The sequence below is a fragment of the Danio aesculapii genome, chromosome 4 (genome assembly GCF_903798145.1).
Source record: "Danio aesculapii chromosome 4, fDanAes4.1, whole genome shotgun sequence".
Taxonomy (NCBI): domain Eukaryota; kingdom Metazoa; phylum Chordata; class Actinopteri; order Cypriniformes; family Danionidae; genus Danio; species Danio aesculapii.
The window spans coordinates 4,759,615-4,784,936 of NC_079438.1; the positions used below are offsets into that span (position 1 = coordinate 4,759,615).

Sequence of the window (25,322 nt, forward strand, 5' to 3'; positions counted from 1 at the left end):
TCACATTTACTACAGTGCTGATCTGTTCATCAAATGATCATCAATCACAACAAGATTCTTCAAATTGGATGAACAAATAAACCTAATTTCCGAGCACATCGATGCACAAAAACAATAATGCAGAGATTATTTAGAACCTCAGTGATCATGTGATCATGGATTAATTGCGCAATAAGCACAATATTCGGTTTATTTAACAGAATAAATGTAAGATTACAGCACAACTATAGATGTAAATTATATTATTTTAAATACAAAACCATTATATTCATTAAGCATTAAACATAAGCGTATAAAACTTTAAAAAAATATAATAATTCAGTGTAAGTGCTAATATTGAACAGTATCAGACTATATTCAGCATAGGAAGCGTTGGGGGGAGTTGCATTCTTAAATATTTTACATCTTAACAGTTTTAGGAGTATAAAATACAATGAAAAAGCTTTGAATACTGAGCTGGTGTCACACACTGAGCTGTGAAAATCTCTCCTCAGTCTCTCAGTCTTCAGCACAGTTTCACTGATGCTCCATGATCAGCCCAAAACCCAGGATAGAGCGGCTCAGTGAACGTGGTCTGGACTGAGTGGATGAGGCTCATTGTGTCTCTATAGATGTTGTAGAAGATCAGAGTTCCTGCGCTGTGATCCACAAACACTCCTATTCTCCTGCTGATCGACTTTACTGGGAGACGGATCTCTGCGTAATCGTGTCTGAATAAGAATCCCCTAAGCTTCAAGCAGACTAGACTCCAGGACTGAGCATTATTTCCAAACCAACACTCGTTACCTCCTCCCTTCCTCCCGATGCTCTTATACGACACTGATATGTCCACATCTCCGCTCCAGTCAATCTCCCAGTAACAGCGTCCACACACACTCTCTCTGCACAACACGTAAGCATGATGACTGAATCTGTCCGGATGATCAGGATACGGCTGTTTCTCTCTCACACGCTTCACCTCTCTGTTCTCCTCAGACAGAATGAGATGACGGTACGCTGTGTTTGGATCCAGTGTGAGAAAACAGGCATCTGAACACAAGAAGAGACACGTTTAGAACACAACAACACTCACTACAGGTATGTGTGTGCTTGTGTGTGTGTGTGTGTATATAGTCGTACATTTGCGTAGTCCTGCTGTAATCCACTTCTCTCCTCCATGATCCAGACTGTAAACACATACACATATTTTCAGCAGATCTGCAGTCAGTAGACTCCTTAAATGAATTTATTTTCACATTAGATGGCAGTTAAATGTTTTATTATGATTAGCTGATGATTAATGCGTTATATTCATATTTTAAAAACTGCATTAATAAGTACATTAGTGTATCCTTCATGCGGGAGTGAACAACATCAGGCTGCGGCAGACGGGGATCCTAAAGAGGGACTTCAGGAGCCTGATCAAGAGTCAGTAGTAAGTGAAAATTCACAGTTTAGCCATACAGACTCTTGCTCATCCCACTTAAATGACAGGCTTACCCCAAAGAGACCGTGTCTGTTCCTCATATTATTAGAATAGTTAAATTACTATGTATTCTAGAACAAATCTAATAAGAATTAAACCAGAAAAACAGCAAATAAGTGAAAATAGGCTGGGAGACGACCAGCTAATACCAGCTTGACCAGTCTACTCAGGCTGGGAGCCCAGCCTAAACCAGCTATGTCCACCTTAAACCAGGCTGGTCAAGCTGGTTTTAGCTGGTCATTTTCCAGCCTGACCAGCTAAGACCAGGCTGGAAATAGCTGGAAACCAGCCTGGAAATGGCCAAAACCCCTCTTAAACCAGGCTGGTCAACCTGCTAAAACCAGCCAACCAGCCTAGGCTGGTTTAAGCTGGATTTTTCAGCAGGGAAGAGTATTAATTTAATGTCTTTCACTAATAGTCCCTCCTTTTAATTTGTGTGCATTTGTTTTACATCAGTTTGTTTAGAAATATGTTCGAATTTAGTTTTTACTTTATTTGTGTTGTTTAATGAGAGTAGTTTTATATTTGTTTGGCGCGCGATGTCACTTCCGGTTACCGCGCTACGTCACTTCCGGTTGCCGCGCTGTGCCCTTAGTCCGCATTGAGCGCGCTGAGGAGAGGTGAGCAGGTAATGGTGCTCCTAGGGAAATCGTTCTAAAAGTTGTTGGATGTTTTAAATAAGCTTTTAATATGCAATGGTAGTGTTTGTAAGAGTGTTCTATATTAACTAGGAAGTATTTTCTTCAGGTGGATGGATGAAATTAATAGTTTTTACTGAGCACAGTTGAGTGCGTGTGTGTGTGTGTGTGTGTGTGTGTGTGTGTGTGTGTGTGTGTGTGTGTGTGTGTGTGTGCGTGTGTGCGCGTGTGTGTGTGTGTGTGTGTGTGTGTGTGTGTGTGTGAAGCAGGGTATGTTGTTACACCAGATTATAAATCATTATTTCTTTATATTATGTTATATTTAAATGATTATTTGTCTGGGGTTTTTATTTTGAAAGAATATTATGCGCTTTCGCGTGGTTAAGAGTCACGGTGTACACGTCGGCTGACGTTGCTTGGCAAGAGAGATATAAGTGTTGGCGCGCTCAGAGCTCTTCCTCTTTCCCGATGTCTGTTGAGGAGAGGTACAGTTTCTATGAGCTCTGCTCATTTCCCTATTGAAAAATCCAGCTTAAACCAGCCTAGGCTGGTTGGCTGGTTTTAGCTGGTTGACCAGCCTGGTTTTAGAGGGGCCACTTTCAGGCTGGTATCCAGCCATTTCCAGCCTGGTCTTAGCTGGTCAGGCTGGAAAATGACCAGCTAAAACCAGCTTGACCAACTTGCCAGGCTGGAAGCCCAGCCAAAACCAGCTATGTCCAGCTTAAACCAGGCTGGTCAAGCTGGTTTTAGCTGGATTTAGCTGGTCATTTTCCAGCCTGACCAGCTAAGACCAGGCTGGAAATGGCTGGAAACCAGCCTGAAAGTGGCCAAAACCCCTCTAAAACCAGGCTGGTCAACCAGCTAAAACCAGCCAACCAGCCAAGGCTGGTTTAAGCTGGATTTTTCAGCAGGGTTGACTTTAAAATGCTGTTTAGCTGTATATATTATGTTTAGATGACCTGCTTTTGAGAAAACAGGCCACGTAATGTTATATTTGACCACTAGTTCAAGTTAATAAGTTAGGTTTATTTCAGTGCTGTTAATGGGTGAAAGTGAAATGGCAGCTCGCGCACGTGCGTCGCGAGTGAGAGAAGTATTAGCGTCGTCGCGGCTAAAGTTTTGATTAAATATCTTATAATTACATAGATCTACTTTGATAAATAGATAGGTATGCAGTAATAAATAATATATAGATGTATATAAAAGGGTTGAATATGTATAAGTATGTATATAAGTTTGAATATATATATTTTGTAAGCACATTAAAGATGCATTGAGACTTATTAATAGAATAGACATTACAGCAGTGTGTTTAGTAGTTGAATATCTGTATTTCAAAGATACCTTGTGGTTAACAGGCAAAAGAGAGACTCAACTGATATTGAGAGAGTGACTGCCTGGTTGTGTGTGTTGTACAGGTATGTAAATTGATATTTAGGTAACACTATTGCTGTAATTGTGAATATTAATATATTTTTATATAAGAGTTATTATTTATATTCATATTGTTATTATTACTGTTATTTTATATTAGTATCTAATATTATACATCTTGTGTATGTATATGGAGAGCTTGTCTCTCTTTCCCGATGTCTGTTGAGGAGAGGCAAAAGAGAGACTACAGGCAAAATAAAATCACCTCAGCACGACCAGATTTGTGTGGAGATTTCTTTCATTAAAAATAACACAACGCAGAGAAACGACCGCTACATATGCAAAACTCAGTGATTTTGATCGATCATCTAACTGCAATTTATTTGTGGGGAAATTTACAAGCGAAATCATATCTCATTGTGCTGTTTTCTGATCCATCCAGGTATTTTTGATGCACATTTGTTCTTATTTGTGTTTACATTTGTTTCCCAATTGCATTAATTAGTAACATGAAGTTAGATAGAGGAAGATTAATTAACATCACAATGTATGGAACTGTAATCATTTGTTATTTTGATTTATTTCCTTTTTGTACACTTTCGTGATGCGTTTACCTAGATTTAATTGAGTATGATGTTATTGTTATGTTTGCCGAGTCCGCATTGAGAGCGCTGAGGAGAGGTGGGTAAATTTACAAGCGAAATCGTATCTCCTTATTGTGCTGTTTTCTGATCCATCCAGTCTGACCTGACCTGACGCTTGAGTGACAATTAACCCACCATCAGCAACCGAACCAGTGGCCTGTTTCTTTATTGTACACAACGCAGAGAGTCAAACACCGGTTACATAAATGAAATAATAAAAGATAACAATCTTAATGCTCTCTCTTACTGAAACCTGGCTGAAACAAAATGACTATATTAGTTTGAATGAAGCAACTCCTCCAGGATATAATTATAAGCAAGTGCCTCCTCAGACTGGTCATAGTGCTGGAGTAGCATCAATCTTTAGTGATATTCTTAATGTTAATCAGAGAATTATGTTTAACTCTTTTGAAGTATTGGTGCTTAATGTTATGCTTCCGGATGTTCATAATAAATCCATGTTATCTCTAGCTTTAATCACTGTATATAGAAACAGTGTCAGGGTTCTGCCACTCTGGTCTTGTAACTTCTTGTTTTGGTGGCAGAGTCCGGACACTAGCTCCGTCTAGTCCTGTCCTGTAGTGCTCGGCTCAGTTTTCTTGGGTCGAGCACTTGTTTTGTCATTGTCTGGGTGCGCGCGGACTGTGCGTGCGCCCGCATCTTGTACTCGTGTTTGTGTTTTGTTTTGTCAGCACCGCGCTGTTTCATTCTCAGCGTCTCCGTCTAGTTGGTTTCGGTTGGCGCTGAGATGAAACATGTGCGTTGCATTTGTGTGAGCGCACGGTAAGGTGTTTTCACTTATCGTGTGCTCGTGTCTTGCGTCTGTTGTCAAAGCACGTGGCTCTGTGTTTACATTGTGGTCGCAGGCTTTTGTTGTGTGCTTCAGTGTTTGTCCAGTCATAAGAATACTCAGTTAATGAGTTCTCTCATTGGCTGCGTGTTCTAGTTTTGTTTTATGTGAGCACATGGCTTGTGTTGTCTCTTTGTGTCAGGTGCTCTCCTGTCTATTGTCTAGTCCCACCCTCCTTGTTAACCCATTATTAGTTAATTATGTTCATCTGTTTGTTGATTTACTCCTGCTTATATTCTCCTCATGTCTGCTGTCCTGTGCAGTTTGTCGTCGATATTTCCCTGTGCTGTTGTGTCCAGCCCTACTTTGTCCAGCCAACCCAGTCAAGTTTGTTTTTGCTTTATAATTCATGTTTTCCCCCTCGGGGTAGTTTGTTTTGCTGTTTTTGCCTTTTATTTTGATGTATTATGAATAAATTCTTATTTACCCTGGACTTGGGTCCTCGCCCCTTTTTCCCCCTACTCGAAACGTGACACCCAGAACCCTATGTCAATTTTCTAAAAGAGTTTAAAGAGCTGATTTAAATTCTGACTTACTGGTTAATACTGATTAAAACATATATATTTTGACATAAGACATACGAATGTACTAATATCAACATCCACATAGATGACACTATTGATACTTTAAGACTCGCATTTACAGATTTGTTAAAATCACTTCCACTTGTTACAATTTCTTCACTGTCTTATACTTCAGATTTAATAGACATTCCACTAAATCAAAATAACCTACAGTGCTTCAAATCTGTATGACAGGAGGAGTTAGATAAACTTACAACTGGTTCTAAACCAGCTACATGTATGTTAGACCTGATTCCACCAAAATAACTGAAAGAGTAGCTACTTGTAGTAGGAGAACCTCTTCTTAACCTCATCAACTCTTCTTTATCTTTAGGCCATGTTCCAAACCCTTACAAGCTAGCTGTTATTAAGCTTATTATTAAGAAACTACAAATGAACCCCAGCAACTTATTTCAAATCCCTGTGAATATCTGCCTTAAAGATATGAGAGGCATGCCTGCATAAAGCCTGAAACCTGCACTTTTAAATGAGCCAACTTTTCATGAAAACAAATATTCTTTGTATTAGCTGACCGTATATAAACGACACAATGCAGAATTCTCCATCTGAGCTAGTTATCCCGCTAATGAGTTCCCGCCTTCGGCATTCAAAACAAATCATGACGACAGCCATGTTGAGTTGCGAACCCCACAAACAAACACATCAATTGGAAGTATGCCCATGTGACCTCATGAGACCACGGTGATCGGATGGTGCTTTATTCAGGTTGTGAAAAGTTTGAAAAGAGCTCACTAAGGCTTTGATTATTCGAGCAAAAATAAGAATAAAAGGTTGTGAAATATTATTTTGATTTAAAGTAATTGTTTTCATGTTTAAAATATTAACTGTTGTGATGTTATTCTCCGTTTCCACCTGGGGATACTCTTCCCGAGGCCCTCAGACTATGCAGAGTCACTGATTCGATCCAAGACCAACGACGAGATGATCCCAAGGTTTTCATATCCTGGACCGGGCCGTATCCTGAGCAGCTACTGTGGTGGTCATGGAGGAGTGGAGAACATGAGACTGATTCCTGTGACGCTCCAGAGACAGACGAGTCTTCGCTGAGGCCAGCTTCCAGCCTCCGCCACTGAGACTGCAGCTCTGCACGAGACGTTTGGCTAGTGGAGAAATTAAAATGGCCGTGCCCAACTGAGTCTGGTTTCTCTCAAGGTTTTTTTTCTTCACTTTCGCCATTTAGTGAAGTTTTTTTTCCCTCTCCGCTGTCGCCACTGACTTGCATGGTTCGGGATCTGTAGAGCTGCGCATCGTTGGATTTGCCCTTCAATATTTGGACTCTCAGTAGTGATTATTAAACCACACTGAACTGAGCTAAACTGAACTTAACTTAAACACTACAAACTGAACTACACTGTTCCTATTTACTGTGACCATTTATGTGAAGCTGCTTTGACACAATCTACATTGTATAAGCGCTATACAAATAAAGGTGAATTGAATTAAAGCTTCCGTCATTACTTCAGAATACTTAATACTTAAATAATAAATACTTAATCTAACATTCTGGATTAATGCCGCATATTTGGAGAACATTAATCATAGTAAATGGAGAATGAAATAACTGTTTCTTGATATAAAGAAAGCTGTTTTGAATAGTTCACAATTCTCACAGTCATACAAGTGCAATGATGAGCACTTTATGAACCTGTATTTTCACCGATGTTTAACTTAAGCTGCTTGTGTGTACTCAAACCTGCATATTTGATCAAGTTCAAGCCAAACAGCTATGGTCACGGAATATGGTAACAGAATTTGGTGTAACAGCAGTAATGTAGTGTTGCCAGATATTGTTTGCAATCCTCCGAAGATCATGCTATTGCAGTAGCTGCCCCTAAACTACCATTCATTACTAAACCGAAACCTTTATCTGCCTCCAGAATTATGGTGCCACATGAATAACGTGAAGCTCAGCATTTCTCTATGTTTTGCAAAGGATTGATCAGTCTCTTCAGGATTTTGCGGGATTTGTTCAGATTTTTGCAGCCTAAAATGACTGATTTTTTTTTTTTTATTACTCCTAGACCCAGACATTGGGTTCTTTAAATTATAAAATAACACTTAATTTCAACCGAATAACAATTAAACTCATTCACTTATTAATAATAAAACAAATAAAATAATAAAATAAATCAAATTTAAAGGATACTGTATGTTTGAAAATCTTGTATTTATATATATAAGTTGTGTGTGCTCAAAGCTCAAAGTCATTGAGTTATAGCACAGGTATAGTCTCTCAGGAAGGCCATCCGGGGGGATTCTAACGTCAGCTGTATATAGATAGAAAATAGAAATACAAAGATCTGTGCATCTGGTTGCAGTGTCGTTGACGCTCACACACACACCCACTGCTTTGCTCTGCTAGTGCATGTGCTGTGAAAGAGGCCTGACACCATGCCAGTGTTACGTGCTGTGCCCTCAACAAGTCTTTAAGTAACTACGTTCACTCACCTCAATTCTCAGGGTTTCGCTGCAATTTTTCAGCAAGCAATTTCAGAGGCTGCATCCTCCGAAGGATGCATTCGAAGTGCGCTGCGTCATCGCGGCGCGACAAAGGCTGTCCCATTTCAAAAATATTTGAAGGCTCCTTCAAATGCGGTATCAAAATGCATCTTTCGTTTCACATTTAATGAAGGACACAACCGGTGGATCCCTCGCGGCCTCGAACCAGCCAAGATTCATTGCATGCTGATAAGGGCAGGGAACTTTTAAAAGAAAACTCTGGTTTAAATTTATGAATTAAGTTTATTTTACTTGGATTTCTAAACACGTGTTAAGAAAACAAAAGAATATGACGTGTCTTACTAAAGAGTGATTTTATAGACAGTTTACATGTTTATATGTACATGTATGGCTCAACGGAAATATATTTCCAGCCTTTGTATACCTTGTTTTGCCTTTAGATTGCTTAAAATAAGTTTTAAAATCTCCTTGTGAAAAAGTCATTACAGATTTTATCAGCGCTTGTTAACAGCAGCTGTTACGGTTGCCTGGTGACGAGATCTATCCTCTATAGCAGGGATGGGCAAACTCGATCCTCGTGGGCCGGTGTCCCTGCATAGTTTTGCACCAACCCTAATCAAACACACCTGCTTGTAGCTTTCTAGTGATCTTGAAGACACTAATTAGGGTGTTCAGGTGTGTTTGATTAGTGTTGGAGCAAAACTCTGCAGGGACACCGGCCCTCGAGGATCGAGTTTGCCCATGCCTGCTCTATAGGCTAGATCGTCTCATTTCAAAATGCTCAGTTCGGCCTGTGTGGACTTCGAAGGACTCACCTTTAAAGTCTGCATCCTTCGGAGGATGCAGCCTTTGAAATGAGACACAGCTTCTGTAAGTTTACTCATATTTAACATGTGCTGTCTAGACCCAGAATTTGCGGAAAATCCACGGTATTTCAGAACAAATGCGAGATCCTCAAAATTTTCCAAGCATTTTACTCACTAATGTGTGATCTCTAGCAAACTATGACTCTGAATCAGTCAGCAAGTGTTTATGGATCGTAATTTTATAGTTTTCGTGAAATCGTGGCTCAATAACACCATTCCAAACCAGCGTGATTGAGCTAGGGGGCGCAATATCTACAGAGTGGACAGGACAGCTTAAGACTCTGGTAAGAGCAAAATTGGAGGTGTTTGCATTTAGGAAAACAGATCCTGGCGCACTGACGCTGTTATCACCAAATAACACTGTTCTGCTGATATTGAATCTGTCAAAGTTTGGCTAGAAGAAGCTGACTTTAAACTACAGGAGTTCCAGTTCCTTATGCCACAGTGGACTCCCACACATATATAATAATACCAACCCAGGCTCATTCTGAGAACGTAGTCCCGTGGACGTTTCTGGAGACTGCGAAATACGTAGCCGGGGGTACGTACGGCTGCATTTCATTTTTTTAAGTGAACGCTGCGGGGCGGTGTAACGCCGTTCCTTTCGGCGCTTGCCGGCCGGCCGCTCGCTTCCGTGTGGAGGGCTTTCCCGCTGCAACCAGTTTGTCCAGTTAGCTCTTTGTGTACTTTTGGCGGAAAGAGCGCCTCCAGAAATCAGGTAAGAAAACAAAAACAAAATCCAAAAAATAAAGCGAACAAGTTCATCACAGGGTGAGAATGTGGTCAAAATCCGAAAACGTAGTAAAAATTAGACGAGGGCTTTTCTTTTTCTGGAGGGCTTTTGTGAATCGTCGATGGTTGGGTTTAGGGACAGAGGAGGGTGGGTCAGCCGATTGGCCGGTCGGACGGTCAATCATTCTGTCATCCAGGCAGACAGGCGGAAGGTCATTCGACAGCGGCCTCCAGCGGGTTTACGCGAGAACGGCGCGGGGAAAACGCGCACAGCGGCCTCTTGCGGATTCGCGAAAACAAAAACTGCAAAAATACGTACCTCCCGGGACGTATTTCGCGGTCTCCAGAAACATCCATGGGACTACATTCTCAGAATGAGCCTGGGTTGATTAATACCTACACCAGCTGTGTCTTGGAACATATCATCAGATGTGTTGACCGTGTAACCACCCACAAAATATTTAAGATGCATCCCAATCAGAAACCGTGGATGACAAATGAAGTACGGCTCCTGCTGAAGGCACATGACTGCCAATCTGGTGATCATGAAGCCTAGATCTTATCCAGGTCCAATCTAAGTAGGGGAATTCAAAGTAAATTTCAAAATTCAAAGAGTAAATTTAACTACAAACAACACAATCAAGAATTGATTTAAAAATCATGACCATTGGCATATTTGGACCAGTGTCCATGCACTCACAAATGATAAGCTAAGCACACCTCCCACCAACACCACAGTCACTGATGAACTGAACAACTATACCCGATTTGACTGAAAATGCACAGAAACACCCATCAAAACGACGCTGCCTCCTGATGAGCTGCCTCTCACTTTTCACTAGTGATGTGTGCACCACCTTGAGTATGGTGAATTCACACATATCTGATGGCCCTGATGGCATTCCTGCCACAATAGCCGCATTTCCACTATCAGGCCAGTGCGAGCCAGGGCTTTAATCGGGCCAGGCCGGGCCAATAGCCCGGGAGGTTGAGAAATGAGGCCGAAATCATGTCGCGTTTCCACTGTCGGGCTAGTTGCTCGCAGCACGTCACGCAAACACCGCCCCCAGAACGTCCCCCGAATCAAACGTCACACAACCCGCCCACTTCAGCGGGAACAAAAAACTCAAATTATAACCACAAACACAACCTGGCATCACTACGAGAGCTGGAAGATGGAGAACACCGAAGCGATTGCTTTTTTACTGTTTGTGGTCTGTTGGTGTAAGGCCAGACAGCGATCCCTGGATAAGGACATTCGAGTTCGGCGGCATTTACTTCGAACACATATTTTGGCTGCTATCCATTTTTTCTTCTTTTTAGTGAGTTGATCAAGCGCGATAGCAAAACAAATGTGAGGGAAGAAAGCACCTTGTCTCCTCTTTACCTGACAGGAAAACTCCGCCTTTGTACGTAACCCCGCCCTGAAGCCCTAGTTGGCCCTCCTTGGCCCAAGGTATTCGGCGGGCCGATAAAGGCCGGACGCTGGCCCCAAGGAAGCCCCGCTTTGGCCCGATTACGCCCCGGAAGTGAAAGTAGTGGAAACGCGACTGGCCTTGGCTCGCCCTGGCTCGCTCGCTTTAAGCGCGATAGTGGAAACGCGGCTATTGTCTTCAACACCCCTCCTTTTCACAATCCATTGTTCCCAATGGCTTCAAGACAGCTATACCATTGTGCCTGTACCAAAACATCCTCACTGTATGATAATACACCTTACATGCACTTTATGTCTATACTCCTGCACCTTTATCTCATTTACCTTGCACTATATCCCATAAAGTTGTAAATACATATTTTTACACATTTATATTATTTGCACTCTTGTTATTTGCACTTCTGGTTAGATGCTAACTGCATTTCATTGGCTCTGTACTTTGCACAATGACAGTAAAGTTTAATCTAATTTACCAGAGTTTACCCGCTACCTGCCTCTAAAGAGAAATCATCTAAATTAAAACATGTACATGCTACACATACTTGAGTTTGTCCAGTGTGTAGTTTGGATCCTCCAGTTGTTCAGAGAGCAGCTTGACTCCTGAATCTCCTGGATGATTGTAGCTCAGATCCAGCTCTCTCAGGTGTGAGGGGTTTGAAGTCAGAGCTGAAGACAGAAAACCACAGCCTTCCTCTGTCACCATACAGCCAGACAACCTACAAACACACGAACAGTCCCTTAGTCCATCACATTAGTCTCTGATAGACAGACGGCACTAACACACAGTCTCAACAATTTGAATTTTACAGATATCCTTTATTACAAATATTCTTTATTGCGAATATATTTCACAATGATTAAAATACAATATAATTTTTAAAGAAAGTAAGACAACCTCACAATGTCATGGTCTGTCACCTGCATGTTGTCGTCACGTTCATTTGTTTTGTTTTCTCGGCGCACATGGCGCTATTTTGACAGCTCGCCATGTGCTCCGCTGTCTCACACACCTGCCTGTAGTTTACCTTCAGTAGTCTTTCTATTTATTCCTCTCGTTCTCACTGTCCTGTACCTTATCGTTCGCGTGCCTTACCTTACGATCCTGTTTTATAAATTCTTGTCCAGTCCTGTCTCGTCCCGTTTCTGTTTAGGCCCTAGTGCCAGTCTTTAACGTTTGTCTTGGATTTCTGCCTTTTTTCCCTCCTTAGTCAGACCGTCCCTGCTGCTGATCAGCCGCGGCTTCCTCATCTCTCCGCACTTCCTGCTCTGTTTGGATTGCTGTGCGCCTCCCGCTGGAACATTTTTGCTTTCACTTTCTTTTGCATTGACTTTATTTACACATGGCTTGGACTGCCGTGCGCCTCCTGTTGGGACAGTTGGTATTGCATTTAATTTTCTTTTGCTTTAACACTATTTATTGGCATCTTAGACTGCCGTCTGCCCTCTATAGGCCATACTTGGTTTTTATATTTTAATTTTTGCCTGGAAATTTTTTATCCCTCTGTGGGTTTTTCAGCCCCCTCTGCTGGAGGTTTTTGTTATTGCCCAGTCAGCAAGATAAATAAAATTATATTTTGACCTGCACCTGAATCGTCTCGCCTTCTTCCCTGACAGAACGATAAGGTCATCATGGATTCAGCAGGTTCGGACCAGGTGCGAACTGCGCTTGCCCAGCAGGGTGCTCTCTTGGGTCAACATGCCACCCAGCTCACCACCACCTCCAGAGAGGTGGAGATGCTCACTTGCCCAGGTGGTCGAGCTCAATGCACGAATTGAGTCGCTCCAGCATGACGCTGCAGGATCCAGACAGGTTGCTTCTCCTCTCACCACACACCACCACGATCCAGAGCCCCATGCCAACAATCCACCACCGGATGATGGAGACCCCAGCTCCTGTCGGGCCTTTTTATCGCAGTGTGCGATTGCTTTTGCCCTACAACCCCGCCGTTATGCCTCAGAGGCCTCCAGGGTGGCATATGTCCTGACCCTGCTTACTGGGAGAGCACGCGAGTGGGGAACTGCAGTCTGGGATGCCAGGGCACCTTTCTGCCGCTTTTTTGACGACTTTAAGGAGGAAATGATTAAGCTCTTTGACCGGTCTGCACAGGGAGATGAGGCGGCCACCCGGTTGGCACGACTGACCCAGGAGGGTCGCTCCGTCACCTGGAGACTCTTATTGACCTGGCTCTACGTGTGGAGGGACGCCTTTGCCGCCGTCGCCAGTGGCGGTCTGTCCATTCTTCCTGGAGGGTTGATGACATCCTCTCCAACAAACCTCCTCTACTCCCTCATCCGATCCTGAGCCCATGCAGATGGGACGTATGCGCCTCACGCCTCAGGAGAAGAGGGACCGCTTAGCTCGTGGCGTGTGCCTCTACTGTGGCAAACCAGGGCACTTTGTCATCAAGTGCCCTTTAAAAGCCAGGGCCCATCAGTAAACCGGGGGATCCTGGTGGGCGCCTCTCCCTGTCTGAATTCCCCCGTCTCGCACCCTGTTGCCCATCACCATACAACATGAGGGATCCCTCAACTCAGAGGGCAATTTCCTGGACAGTTCCACAGCCAAGCAGTGGGGTATTCCCGCCATCTCCCTTCCTTCTCCCATTTCTGGTCGCTGGCGGGTCAGCTCTTCTCTACCATTACCCACATCACCCCTCGTGTAAGTCTTGTCATTTCTGGATATCGCCATGAGGCCATTGAACTGTACCTTTTTGATTCACCAGGTTCCCCTGTTGTCTTGGGGCATCCCTGGCTGGTACGGCACAATCCTCTGGTTGATTGGTCTGGGAATTCTGTGTTGGCCTGGAGTCAGTCTTGTCTTGCTTCTTGTCTGGGTTCTGCCTTGTCTCCTGGTTCTTTGTGTTCTCTGTTGCAGGAGGAGACTGTTGATGTAACTAAGGTCCCGGTTGAGTATCATGGTCTTCGCCAGGTCTTTAGCAGGTCTCGGGGTGGATCTCTCCCTCCTCATCGACCATACGACTGTGCCATTGACCTCCTCCCAGGCACTTCTCCGCCCAAGGTTCGCTTGTATTCCCTTTCTGGTCCAGAAAGAGAGGCTATGGACAGGTATTCAGGAATCACTTAGTACTGGTCTCATCCGTCCCTCATCATCACCTGCGGGTGCGGGCTTCTTCTTTGTAAAGAAGAAGGATGGCTCCCTGCGTCCATGTATCGACTACAGAGGGCTGAACGACATCACAATTAAAAACAGGTACCTCTTACCTCTTATGTCATCTGCCTTTGAGTTGTTGCAGGGAGCCTGGGTCTTTACCAAATTAGACCTCCGTAACGCTTACCACTTGGTGCGCATCCGTGAGAGAGATGAGTGGAAAATAGCTTTTAATACCCCTACGGGACACTTTGAATATCTTGTTTTACCTTTTGGTCTGACCAATGCCCCAGCTGTCTTCCAGGCCCTGGTTAATGACGTGAGAGACATGGTAAACAAGTTTGTCTTTGTGTACCTGGATGATATTCTCATTTTCTCATCCTCCTTACAGGCACACACTCATCATGTGCGTCAGGTCCTCCAACGACTACTAGAGAACCAACTCTTTGTTAAGGCGGAGAAGTGCGAGTTCCACACTAAGTCGGTTACATTCCTGGGGTATGTCATCTCGGCTGAGGGAATAAAACCTGATACTGCCAAGAGAAGGGCTGTTGCCAAGTGGCCAGTCCCTAACACCCGCAAGGCTCTGCAGCATTTCCTGGGTTTTGCCAATTTCTATAGGCGCTTCATCAGGAACTTTAGTCAGATTGCTGCACCCTTAACGGCTCTCACCTCCACTAAGGTATTGTTCAGGTGGAACACACAGGCTCAGGAGGCCTTTGATGCTCTTAAGTCCCGTTTCATCTCTGCTCCTGTCCTTTCTATTCCAGATCCTGAAAAACAATTTATTGTCGAGGTAGATGCCTCTGATGTTGGGGTAGGCGCGGTCCTATCTCAGCGGTCCTCAAAGGATGGGAAGGTGCACCCTTGTGCCTTTTTCTCTCATCGCCTGAGCCCAGCAGAACGTAATTACGACATTGGTAATAGGGAGCTTGTTAGAACAAGACTTCTAACCAAGCGCCTGTTGGTCTGCTCAAGCCCTTGCCCATTCCCTCTCATCCATGGTCACACCTGGCCCTTGACTTTGTTTCTGGCCTTCCCCCCTCAAAAGAAAACACTGTCATCATGTCTGTAGTAGACCGTTTTTCTAAAGCAGCCCATTTTATTCCTTTGCCCAAACTTCCCTCAGCCAAGGAAACAGCTCAAGCTATGGTTGACCATGTCTTCCGGATTCATGGCCTTCCAGTTGATGTAGTCTCTGATAGGGGACCACAGTTTGTTTCCCGGTTTTGGAGAGAGTTCTGTCGACAGATTGGAGCCTCAATGAGTCTTTCTTCAGGTTTTCACCCTCAGACCAATGGGCAATGTGAGCGAGCCAACCAGGATCTTGAAAGAACCCTCCGCTGCCTGACCTCCCAGAATCCTTGTTCCTGAAGCCAACAGCTCTCATGGGTTGAGTACGCCCATAATTCCCTGCCGGTAGCGTCTACAGGTATGTCCCCATTTCTCTGTTCTATGGGTTATCAACCTCCTTTGTTCCACTCACAGGAACTTGATGCTGCAGTTCTGTTGACCTTGGCCTTTGTCCGACGGTGCCGCCGCACCTGGATGAGGGCTAAGGAGGTCTTGGCTCGGACCTCTAGACGGACCAAAGCAGCAGCTGACCGTCATTGTACCACCCCATCTGAATATGTGTGTGTTCAGAAGGTATGGTTATCCACCATGACCTGCCTCTTAGGGTAGCCTCACGTAAATTGGCTCCCAGGTTCATTGGCCCATACCTCATCACCAAGGTCTTGAGTGCGGTGGCAGTTCGGCTCAAGTTGCCTCCCACTCTTGGTCGGGTACACCCTGTTTTTCATGTATCCAGGGTTAAACCTGTGTTTAGATCTAGTCTTAACCCTGTTGTCTCCCCCCCCCCCCCACCCCCTTGCCTAGTGTATGGCTCTCCTGCATACAGTGTCAGGAGACTGCTGGATGTCAGACGCCGGGGCCAGGGTTTTCAGTATCTAGTGGACTGGGAGGGTTATGGTCCTGAGGAAAGGAGTTGGATTCCGGCTCGGCATGTTCTGGATCGGGCATTGATTGTGGACTTTCACCAGCGATGGGGTAAGCCCCTCCCCTGAGGCACCAGGTGGCGCTCCTAGGGGTGGGGGTACTGTCATGGTCTGTCACCTGCATGTTGTCGTCACGTTCATTTGTTTTGTTTTCTCGGCGGACAATGGCGTTATTTTGACAGCTCGCCATGTGCTCCGCTGTCTCACCCCACCCACTTGTCATTCTACTCGTTAGATCATTAGTTCATTCACACATGCCTGTAGTTTACCTTCATTAGTCTTCCTATTTATTCCTCTCGTTCTCACTGTCTTGTACCTTATCGTTCGCGTGCCTTACCTTACGATCCTGTTTTATAAAATCTTGTCCAGTCCTGTCTCGTCACGTTTCTGTTTAGGCCCCAGTGCCAGTCTTTAACGTTTGTCTTGAATTTATGCCTTTTTTTCCTCCTTAGTCAGACCGTCCCTGCTGCTGATCAGCCGCGGCTTCCTTACCTCTCCGCACTTTCTGCTCTAGTTCCCCTCTACCGCCCACCAGCGATCTTCCTCTCCAGCCGACATTCACTCCACCTGCTCTCTCTCGTCCTGGCTGCCGGCACACCGGCATTAACCCCTTGCTGACTGATGGTTTGGATTGCCGTGCACCTCCCGCTGGAACATTTTTGCTTTCACTTTCTTTTGCTTTGACTTTATTTACAGATGGCTTGGACTGCCGTGCGCCTCCTGTTGGGACAGTTGGTATTGCATTTAATTTTCTTTTGCTTTTAACACTATTTATTGGCGTCTTAGACTGCCGTCTGCCCTCTATAGGCCATCCTTGGTTTTTATATTTTTGCCTGGATATTTTTTATCCCTCTGTGGGTTTTCCAGCCCCTCTGCTGGAGTTTTTTTGTTATTGCCCAGTCAGCAAGATAAATAAAATTATATTTTGACCTGCACCTGAATGCTCTCGCCTTCTTCCCTGACACAAAAAGGTTTTAGATCTCAGTAAATATACTGCAAATTCAACAAAAGACCATGTCAGTTCTTAGTAATCTATAAAACATTTCCAATCTCTGTTGTGCATCTTTTAAAACCTTTTATTTTGAGTTGTTATATTTGAGGTAAATACTAAATATCATTGGGAGGTCTGTTCAATAAAAATTGACATTCGATGACTTTGATGAAAATTATACTGACTGTCATGTGCATCAAATAAAAAAGAAAACCAGAGAAAGGAGGCTTACGAGAAAGCTTAACATGTTGAAGTGCAGTACAAAAATCATTACTGCAAATGTAATTTCCTCATCTCATTATACTTTGGCATTACACAATATTTACAACTAATTTTGGTAACATTTATAATTTTAAAATATGTGGTAGAATTTATTTTACCTCAGTGTCTCCAGTTTACAGTTTGGACTCTTCAGTCCATCAGAGAGAAGCTTCACTCCTGAATCCTGCAGGTCATTGTTACTCAGGTCCAGCTCTCTCAGGACACAGTTTGAGGATTGTAGAGCTGAAGACAAACTCTCACAGGACTGATCAGTGAGATTACACCACTGTAACCTGTGTAGGGAACAAAACAAACAAGAGATTACACATGAGCAATCTGAAAAAGAACACAGATTACATTTACAGTGTGATTTTGAATAATTTGTTACAAAAATCAATCAATCAATCAATCAGGTGTTTGAACTCAGACCTCAGTGTCTCCAGTTTACAGTTTGGACTCTTCAGTCCATCAGAGAGAAGCTTCACTCCTGAATCCTGCAGGTCATTGTTACTCAGGTCCAGCACTCTCAGGACACAGTTTGAGGATTGTAGAGCTGAAGACAAACTCTCACAAGAGTCAGCAGGGAATTTACACCACTGTAGCCTGGGTATAGGACAAAAAAAACAAGCGATTACACGACCAATCTGAGAAAGAACACAGGTTACATTAACAGTGTGATTTTTAGTAATTAATTTGCTACAAAAACGAATCAATCAATCGAGTGTTTGAACCCCGACCTCAGTATCTCCAGTTTACAGTTTGGACTCTTCAGTCCATCACCAAGAAGCTTCACTCCTGAGACCTGCAGGTCATTATTATTCAGGTCCAGCTCTCTCAGGACACAGTTTGAGGATTGTAAAGCTGAAGACAAACTCTCACAGAACTGAGCAGTGAAACTACACCACTGTAGCCTGTGTAGAGGGCAAAACAAACAAGAATATCAATGTGTTAATCTGCCAGTTTATGTAGAGTTCTACTCACACTGTTGAAATGTTTGTGCGTTTAGTCTGCGGAGCATTAAAAGTAACACTAAAAGTGTAGTTAATGAGATAATTACTGCTAAAAACCTGCAGTTAATACAACCCAGGCTCATTCTGAGAACGTAGTCCTGGGGACGTTTCTGGAGACGGCGAAATACGTCCGGGGAGGTACGTATTTTTGCAGTTTTTGTTTTCGCGAGTCCGCGAGAGGCCGCTGTGCGCGCTTTTTCCCGCGCCGTTCTCGCATAAACCCGCTGGAAGCTGCTGTCGAACGACCTTCTGCCTATCTGCCTGGATGACAGAATGATTGACCGTGCGACCGGCCAATCGGCTGACCCACCCTCCTCCATCCCTAAACCCAACTAACGACGATTCACAAAAGCCGTCCAGAAAAAGAAAAGCCCTCGTCTGATTTTTACCACGTTTTCGGATTTTGACCACATTCTGACCCTGTGACGAACTTGTTCGCTTCATTTTTTGGATTTTGTTTTTGTTTTCTTACCTGATTTCTGGAACCGCTCTTCCCCGGACTCAAACCCGGTCGTCGTCGTCATCGTGGTCAGCCCCTCTCTGCACCTCGAGTCCGCCAGAGTACACGAAGAGCTAACCGGACAAACTGGTTGCAGCGGGAAAGCCCTCCACACGGAGGCGAGTGGCCGGCTGGCAAGCGCCGAAGGGAACGGCGTCACACCGCCCCGCAGCGTTCGCTTAAAAAAAATGAAATGCAGCCGTACGTACCCCCGGCTAAATATTTCGCGGTCTCCAGAAACGTCCCCGGGACTGCGTTCTCAGGATGAGCCTGGGTTGCGTTAATAATAACAGGCATATTAACAACAAACATTTAAGGAAAGACAAACAAGAGCATAAAAAAATGACAAGAATTATAGGATAAATCGATGTAAATAAAATAAGCCATTAAGTCTCTCAACGTTATTCCTAAATACAGCCTTCACATTTATAATCCTATACCCTTTATAAGGGCTTTTCTGACAGGTGTCTGGGCCCATAATTGATTTAATATTTTATTAAATAAAAGCGTACAAATAAATAATTCAATTACCATTTCAAACCAATTAAACATGGTATGAATGAATATGTATATATATAAATATGTTAAAGCAGGGCAGTGATTCACTAAACTGATCTGAGTCTTCTGTGCAGACTGATGAATGAATGAATACTCACAGAGCTCTTCTGCAGTTTCTCACAGCTGGTATCAGTCTCAGTCTTCCCTCATCTGATGTGTTGAATTTATTAGAATCAAACTCATCCAGCGGCTCCTCTGACATCTCAATCATGTAGGAGATTGTTGAGCAGTGAGCAGGAAAGAGTTCTACCGCTAAGCGCTTGTCTGATTTCACAAACTCCTGAATCTCTCTGGACAGAGTCTGATCCTTCACTTCCAGCAGACAGAGGAGCAGATTGATGGATCTTTCAGCTGAGATAGGGTCGTCTCCCTTGATCTTGTCTTTAATGTACTGTGAGGTTTCTCTGATGCTCTCTGAGCTGTCCTCTGTGTGTGTTAGTAGATCCTGGAAGAGTCTCTGATTGGACTCCAGTGAGATGCCCAGCAGGAACCGCAGGAACAGATCTAGATGACCATTACTGCTCTCAACAGCTTTATCTACTGCTGATCTGAGCAGATCATACAGAGAGTTCTCAGACCAGGCCTGTAGATGCTGATCATATGAATATTCAGATTCATTACCATCCATCCACTCATCTTCATCATCTGAATATTCACTATCATGAATCAACTCCAGCTGTTCTGTGTTCTCATACCTGTCCTGTAGATATTGATTATATGAATATTCAGTCTCATACATCAACTCCAGCTCATCTGTGTTCTTTGTTAAATGGCAGTAAAACACATAGAACGCAGCCAGAAACTCCTGAAAGCTTAGATGTATGAAACTATAGACTTTCCTCTGATGAATCACAGATTCCTCCTTGAAGATCTCAGTGCAGATCCCAGAATACACTGAGGCGTCAGTGACGTCTATGCCGCTCTCAATCAGGTCCTCCTCATAGAACATCACATTGCCCTTCATCAGCTGTCTGAAAGCCACTTCAGCAAGTTTGAGGATCACTCCTCTGTTGGACTGCAGGACTTTCTCTGGATCTCTCTCTTCATACTTCTGCTTCCTCATGTTGATCTGAATCAGCAGGAAGTGAATGTACATCTCAGTCAGAGTTTGAGGGATTTCTGCACTCAGGTCTTCTTCCAGGAGCTTCTGAAGCACAGTGGAGGAGATCCAGCAGAAGACTGGTATGTGGCACATGATCTGGAGGCTTCTTGCTCTTCTGATGTGGGAGATGATTCTGCTGGCTTGATGCTCATCGCTGATTCTCTTCCTGAAATATTCCTCCTTCTGAGGCTCAGTGAATCCCTGAATTTCTGTCAGACGGTTGATGTATTTGGAGGGGATCTGATGGGCTGCTGCTGGTCTGGAGGTGATCCAGATGAGAGCAGAGGGAAGCAGATCTCCTTTCATGAGGTTCGACATCAACACACCAACTGATGAAGATTCAGTAACAGCACAAACTTTCTCCTCATCTGAAAAGTTCAGTGTGATTCTGCTTTCATCCAGACCATCAAAGATGAACACAACTCTACACTGCTCATAAATCTCAGGCTCCAGATCTTCAAGTTCAGGATGAAAGTCCAGCAGAAGTCTGTAAAGACTGTACTGATGATCTCGGATCAAGTTCAGCTCTCGAAAGGGAAGCACAAACATGAAATCTACATCCTGATTGGCTTTTCCCTCGGCCCAGTCCAGAATGAACTTCTGCACAGAGACGGTTTTCCCAATTCCAGCGATGCCTTCAGTGAGAACAGTCTTGATCTGTGCCTTCTCCTTTTTTATTTTCTCCTCATGTCCTGGTCCAGCTGAGGCTTTAAAGATGTCATTGCAGTAGACTGGAGTGTGTTGTGAGGGTTTTGTTCTGGCTGTTTTCTCCATCTGTAAAACCTCATGCTCTTCATTCACTCCTTCACTCTCTCCTTCTATGATGTAGAGCTGTGTGTAGATCCTGTTCAGGAGGGTTTGAGTCTCTCGATGGTTGATTCCCTCAAATAATCTCTCATACTTGTTCTTCAAGCTGGTTTTGTGCTGGTCTTTGACCCTCTGAAGTTTATTATGTTCTGATTGGAGTGAATCCAGCTGCAGGTCTCCAGTCGGATCATCTCTATCCACATTACAGAAACAACAACAACACAAAGAATGAATATGAGCACAAAGAACTTCCAGAAAAGCCATGTATGTCACTCTCTACACCAGCTGAGGCACAAAGCACAGATCAAATACAGAACCTGACTATTCTAATATACAAATTGTTCCAAGAACCAGCTTTACTTTTCAAATGACACTCAGCAAATCCCTCTAAATCTCTTCATGTGTTCAACTGTGTAACATATCACGGTAAATAAAGCAACAAACAAGTCGTAGGACATGTATTGCAAGATAGTAAAAACGGATGGAGAACAATATTAATATAAGTATGTATTTACTGTGCCATGAACATATATTTAGTGTTGATAGAAGATCATAGTTTGTTGCTTTTTTAAATAAACTTTTATTTATGACGTTTTTTTCTGTTCATTAAGCGCTTGTCAACTCAGCATGTGATTGTTTATATATACAGGACATAAAAAATTTGATATAAGTCATGCGCTGCTTTCTTATTCGGCACAATTTCTGCTTCACTGAACAACACATTTGACTCTAAAACTTTTTTATGTAACATTTTAACTAAAAAACTCACCACGGAAACCAGATAAGGACTATAAAAACAAAACATTATTTTGTATCTATAGAAATTAATATAATCTCTGAGAGACAAAATATCCTTTACTGAACTATAAACACTGAGGTCTATTTTAACGATCTATTTGAACACTTCACTAGCGAGAAAACAGTTAAACAGACTATCTGCACGAGGATAAAGAATGAGCCTACTCCATTCTGCCTCTTTACTTTCTCTTTACTTTTACTCATTTACTTTCATGGATAAGGAAACAGTGTTGTATGCACTCCACTGATGACATCCATCCTACATATTTAATTTCGTGTAAAGCTTTGTTTCAAAATTATTTCTAATTTCCAGCAAACAGATAAATAAACAATAATAACGAAGTGTGATCAAAAAACCACAAGTTATTTCCAAACACATGTCCTATTCTTTTGCCCCATATAGTGACAAATACGTCTCCAAAACCTGACAGATGGGCAAATCTAAACTTGTTTTTATTAAAACAAATATAAATATGCATATAATAAATAGTACTGCTAATACTAATAACATTATACAAATACAAATTGCCATGAATAAAATGAAAAAAGCCGCCCAGACATGAAGAAGGCATGGAGGCAGTGGTTTTTATATCTCTGTAGTAAAATAATAATTTTTGTAACAATTTAATCCTTTTTTTATATGTAAAGATATTTGTGTGCGCTAGACTTCAGAGCAGCTTTTGCTTGATCAATGGTGCAGTCTATTTCAGTTCCTCAAAATAGCAACACGGCAACAATACGCCTTAACACACCTTCTTTTTAGACCAACACGCCCATGAGTCCACAAAGTGGTGCAAATAGATTTTCTATTTAAACAATGTGGCGCAAAATGTGAAAATTTGGGTTGCGCTGGTCTGAAAATAACAACAAATCGTGCAAAACATGTCGTGCACCTTATTGTCGGATGTATAGTGTCTAATAAGTTTAACATGCATAGTTGTATTAAATTTATTAAATTAAGCTCTAGTTTATCTTAATTTAATCTCCTCTGTAGCTCAAGCTGAAACTGTTGTGCGGTCAGCTTTAACTGATGTTTTACAGGACTTTAAACAACACACATTACACATATTCAGCTCTGGTAAATACACCAGATCAAGCTGTCTGTAGCCTAGAACGATCTAAACACATTTCCTGAAGTTGTAAACAGAAGCTTTGTCCATCATTTGATCAGGCAATAGCAACACAAATAAATGCAGGGTAAAAACAGAGTCAATACCTGTGTTTCTCTGTGAGAGAGTCCTTTACTCGCTCCTCTGCCATACTGCAACTAAAACACCAATGCAGACATTAGCAGAGCTTTGAGGAAACAATCAGCCGCTGACCATCACCTGGAGATGACAATATACTGAGATTAGGAATATCACACTTATGTCAGTCAATGCTGAGTTCGCAAACAGTAATGCAGTTGGTTTAACCCCTGATCTGACACTTCATATTTCACATTTGATGTATGATTTATATATATATATATATATATATATATATATATATATCCACATAGCAAAATTTCTCTGGCCCAGATCTGGCCCACACAATCAGATTTTGCTTAGCCCACATGCCGCAGTGAATTACGGTACATGACTGGCCCAAGTGTGGCTTCCTTACAAGGGCCAAACATGGACCATATCTGGGCCAAGTTAATAACCCATAACTGGGCCAGATATGTTGGTGTGCCGCGACTGCAACTGATTTGATAAATCCATGAAGCATTTCGCTTTAGGCGTGTATGGGCATGCTTTTTCTCTAAGTGACTTGATTGGTAGAATTTTACTCAAATATAATTTAAATGTACTATAAAAGTGGGTCATGATACGCCAAACTTACGTGGCCCACATTTACATTTTTAATATCTGGTTCAACTCTTGTGTGCCACCTTAAACCCGGGCCATGTTTGGCCCACATGCTGTATGTCAGTGCCGAAGGAATGCCTGCTATGCCAGCTTTATGCCAAATCTGGGCCAGAATTCTTTGCAACCTGGGTATATATATATATATATATATATATATATATATATATATATATATATATATATATATATATATATATATATATATATATATATATATAGTTTATCAAGATAAGATCAGGTTAAGCCAATTACTCATTTATATATTTAGTTTGTTAGTTGGTAGTAAAAATGTAACATTTAAGAGTTGAAAACAGTTTAAGGAACGTCAGCAGTTTTTCTTCCTGTTTAACTTTTCTTTCAATTTCATGACTGTAGATTTAAAGTTATATTTTGTCCTGATTTATCGAGTGAGCATAATTATAATGATTAAAAACACTTTCATAACATTAAGAAATAAAGTGTTCAGACACAGTGTTGAAATGACCATGTTTTTACACCATGTTTAAACAGTGTTTGAGGCTTTGAGCTTCAGGATCAGACAGACATTTAAATCAAATCACACGTACACGTATGAAATCCCTTCATCATTTCCACAAATGAGCGTAATGGTAGAAGTATTAAACTTACATGCAGAATTGCAGACGCTCTTGTGCAGCAGAAACACAATCTGAGCTCTTTGACTCTTTCAGTTCTTCCTCTTCTTCTTCTTCCTGGTTTATTGCCTGTCAGGAACTCAACTTGGAAGGTGCATTACTGCCACAACCAGACTGGAACACTTCCTTAAATTCATGTACACCTAAAAAAAGACTGCATAAGTACAACCTTTTCTAATACTTTGGAAAGGACTGGAAGATTTGATGTACAGTGCATCTGGAAAGTATTCATAGCGCTTCAATTTTTCCACATTTTTTTATGTTACCGCCTTATTCCAAAATAGATTAAATTAATTTATTTCCTCAAACTTCTACACACAATACCCCATAATGACAATGTGAGAAAAATGTATATTGTTTAAATTGTTGCAAATTTAAAAATTAAAAAATTTTTAAAACAAAAACAAAAAATGGCCCTCTCTGGCCCCACATCAGATAACAACAACTTTTTTTGCGATGCATTTCATAATTGAGAAAGCACCATACATACGATGTTCCTGTGAGCTGGTTTTGGCAAGCCAGGTTTCTTTACAGTCATGATCAAAGTATTCAGTTAATAGTAATAGTTTTAAACCATTCAAGCTGCATTAGATGAAAGAAAACCTCATTCGGAATAGAGCACAGATTTCTGCAACCCAG

The 25,322-nt window shown here is 42.4% G+C and overlaps 1 protein-coding gene across 1 annotated transcript; it reads right to left on the minus strand.

Annotated features, from left to right (window-relative positions):
• Window positions 1-288: 288 nt before the first annotated feature.
• Window positions 289-24,741, minus strand: LOC130222007 (NACHT, LRR and PYD domains-containing protein 12-like). The gene is made up of 9 exons (XM_056454612.1): window positions 24,658-24,741; window positions 23,397-23,508; window positions 19,572-21,575; window positions 18,144-18,317; window positions 17,836-18,009; window positions 17,526-17,699; window positions 11,591-11,764; window positions 1,120-1,166; window positions 289-1,029 (listed from the first exon to the last, which is right to left on the minus strand). Exons 2-9 carry the CDS (start codon window positions 23,438-23,440, stop codon window positions 506-508), a joined length of 3,315 nt encoding a protein of 1,104 aa, XP_056310587.1. The 5' UTR covers window positions 23,441-23,508; window positions 24,658-24,741; the 3' UTR covers window positions 289-505.
• Between the last annotated feature and the right edge of the window lie 581 nt (window positions 24,742-25,322).

Excerpts from the sequence above, each read along its gene's own strand:
- LOC130222007 (XM_056454612.1), bottom strand. The coding sequence starts at position 23,440 with ATGGCAGAGGAGCGAGTAAAGGACTCTCTCACAGAGAAACACAG. Across the intron at positions 11,765-17,525 it reads TGTAAACTGGAGACACTGAG|GTTGTCTGGCTGTATGGTGA; the intron begins GTAAAATAAATT and ends GTGTGTTTGTAG. Across the intron at positions 1,167-11,590 it reads TACACACTGGACAAACTCAA|TCTGGATCATGGAGGAGAGA; the intron begins GTATGTGTAGCA and ends ATGTGTTTACAG.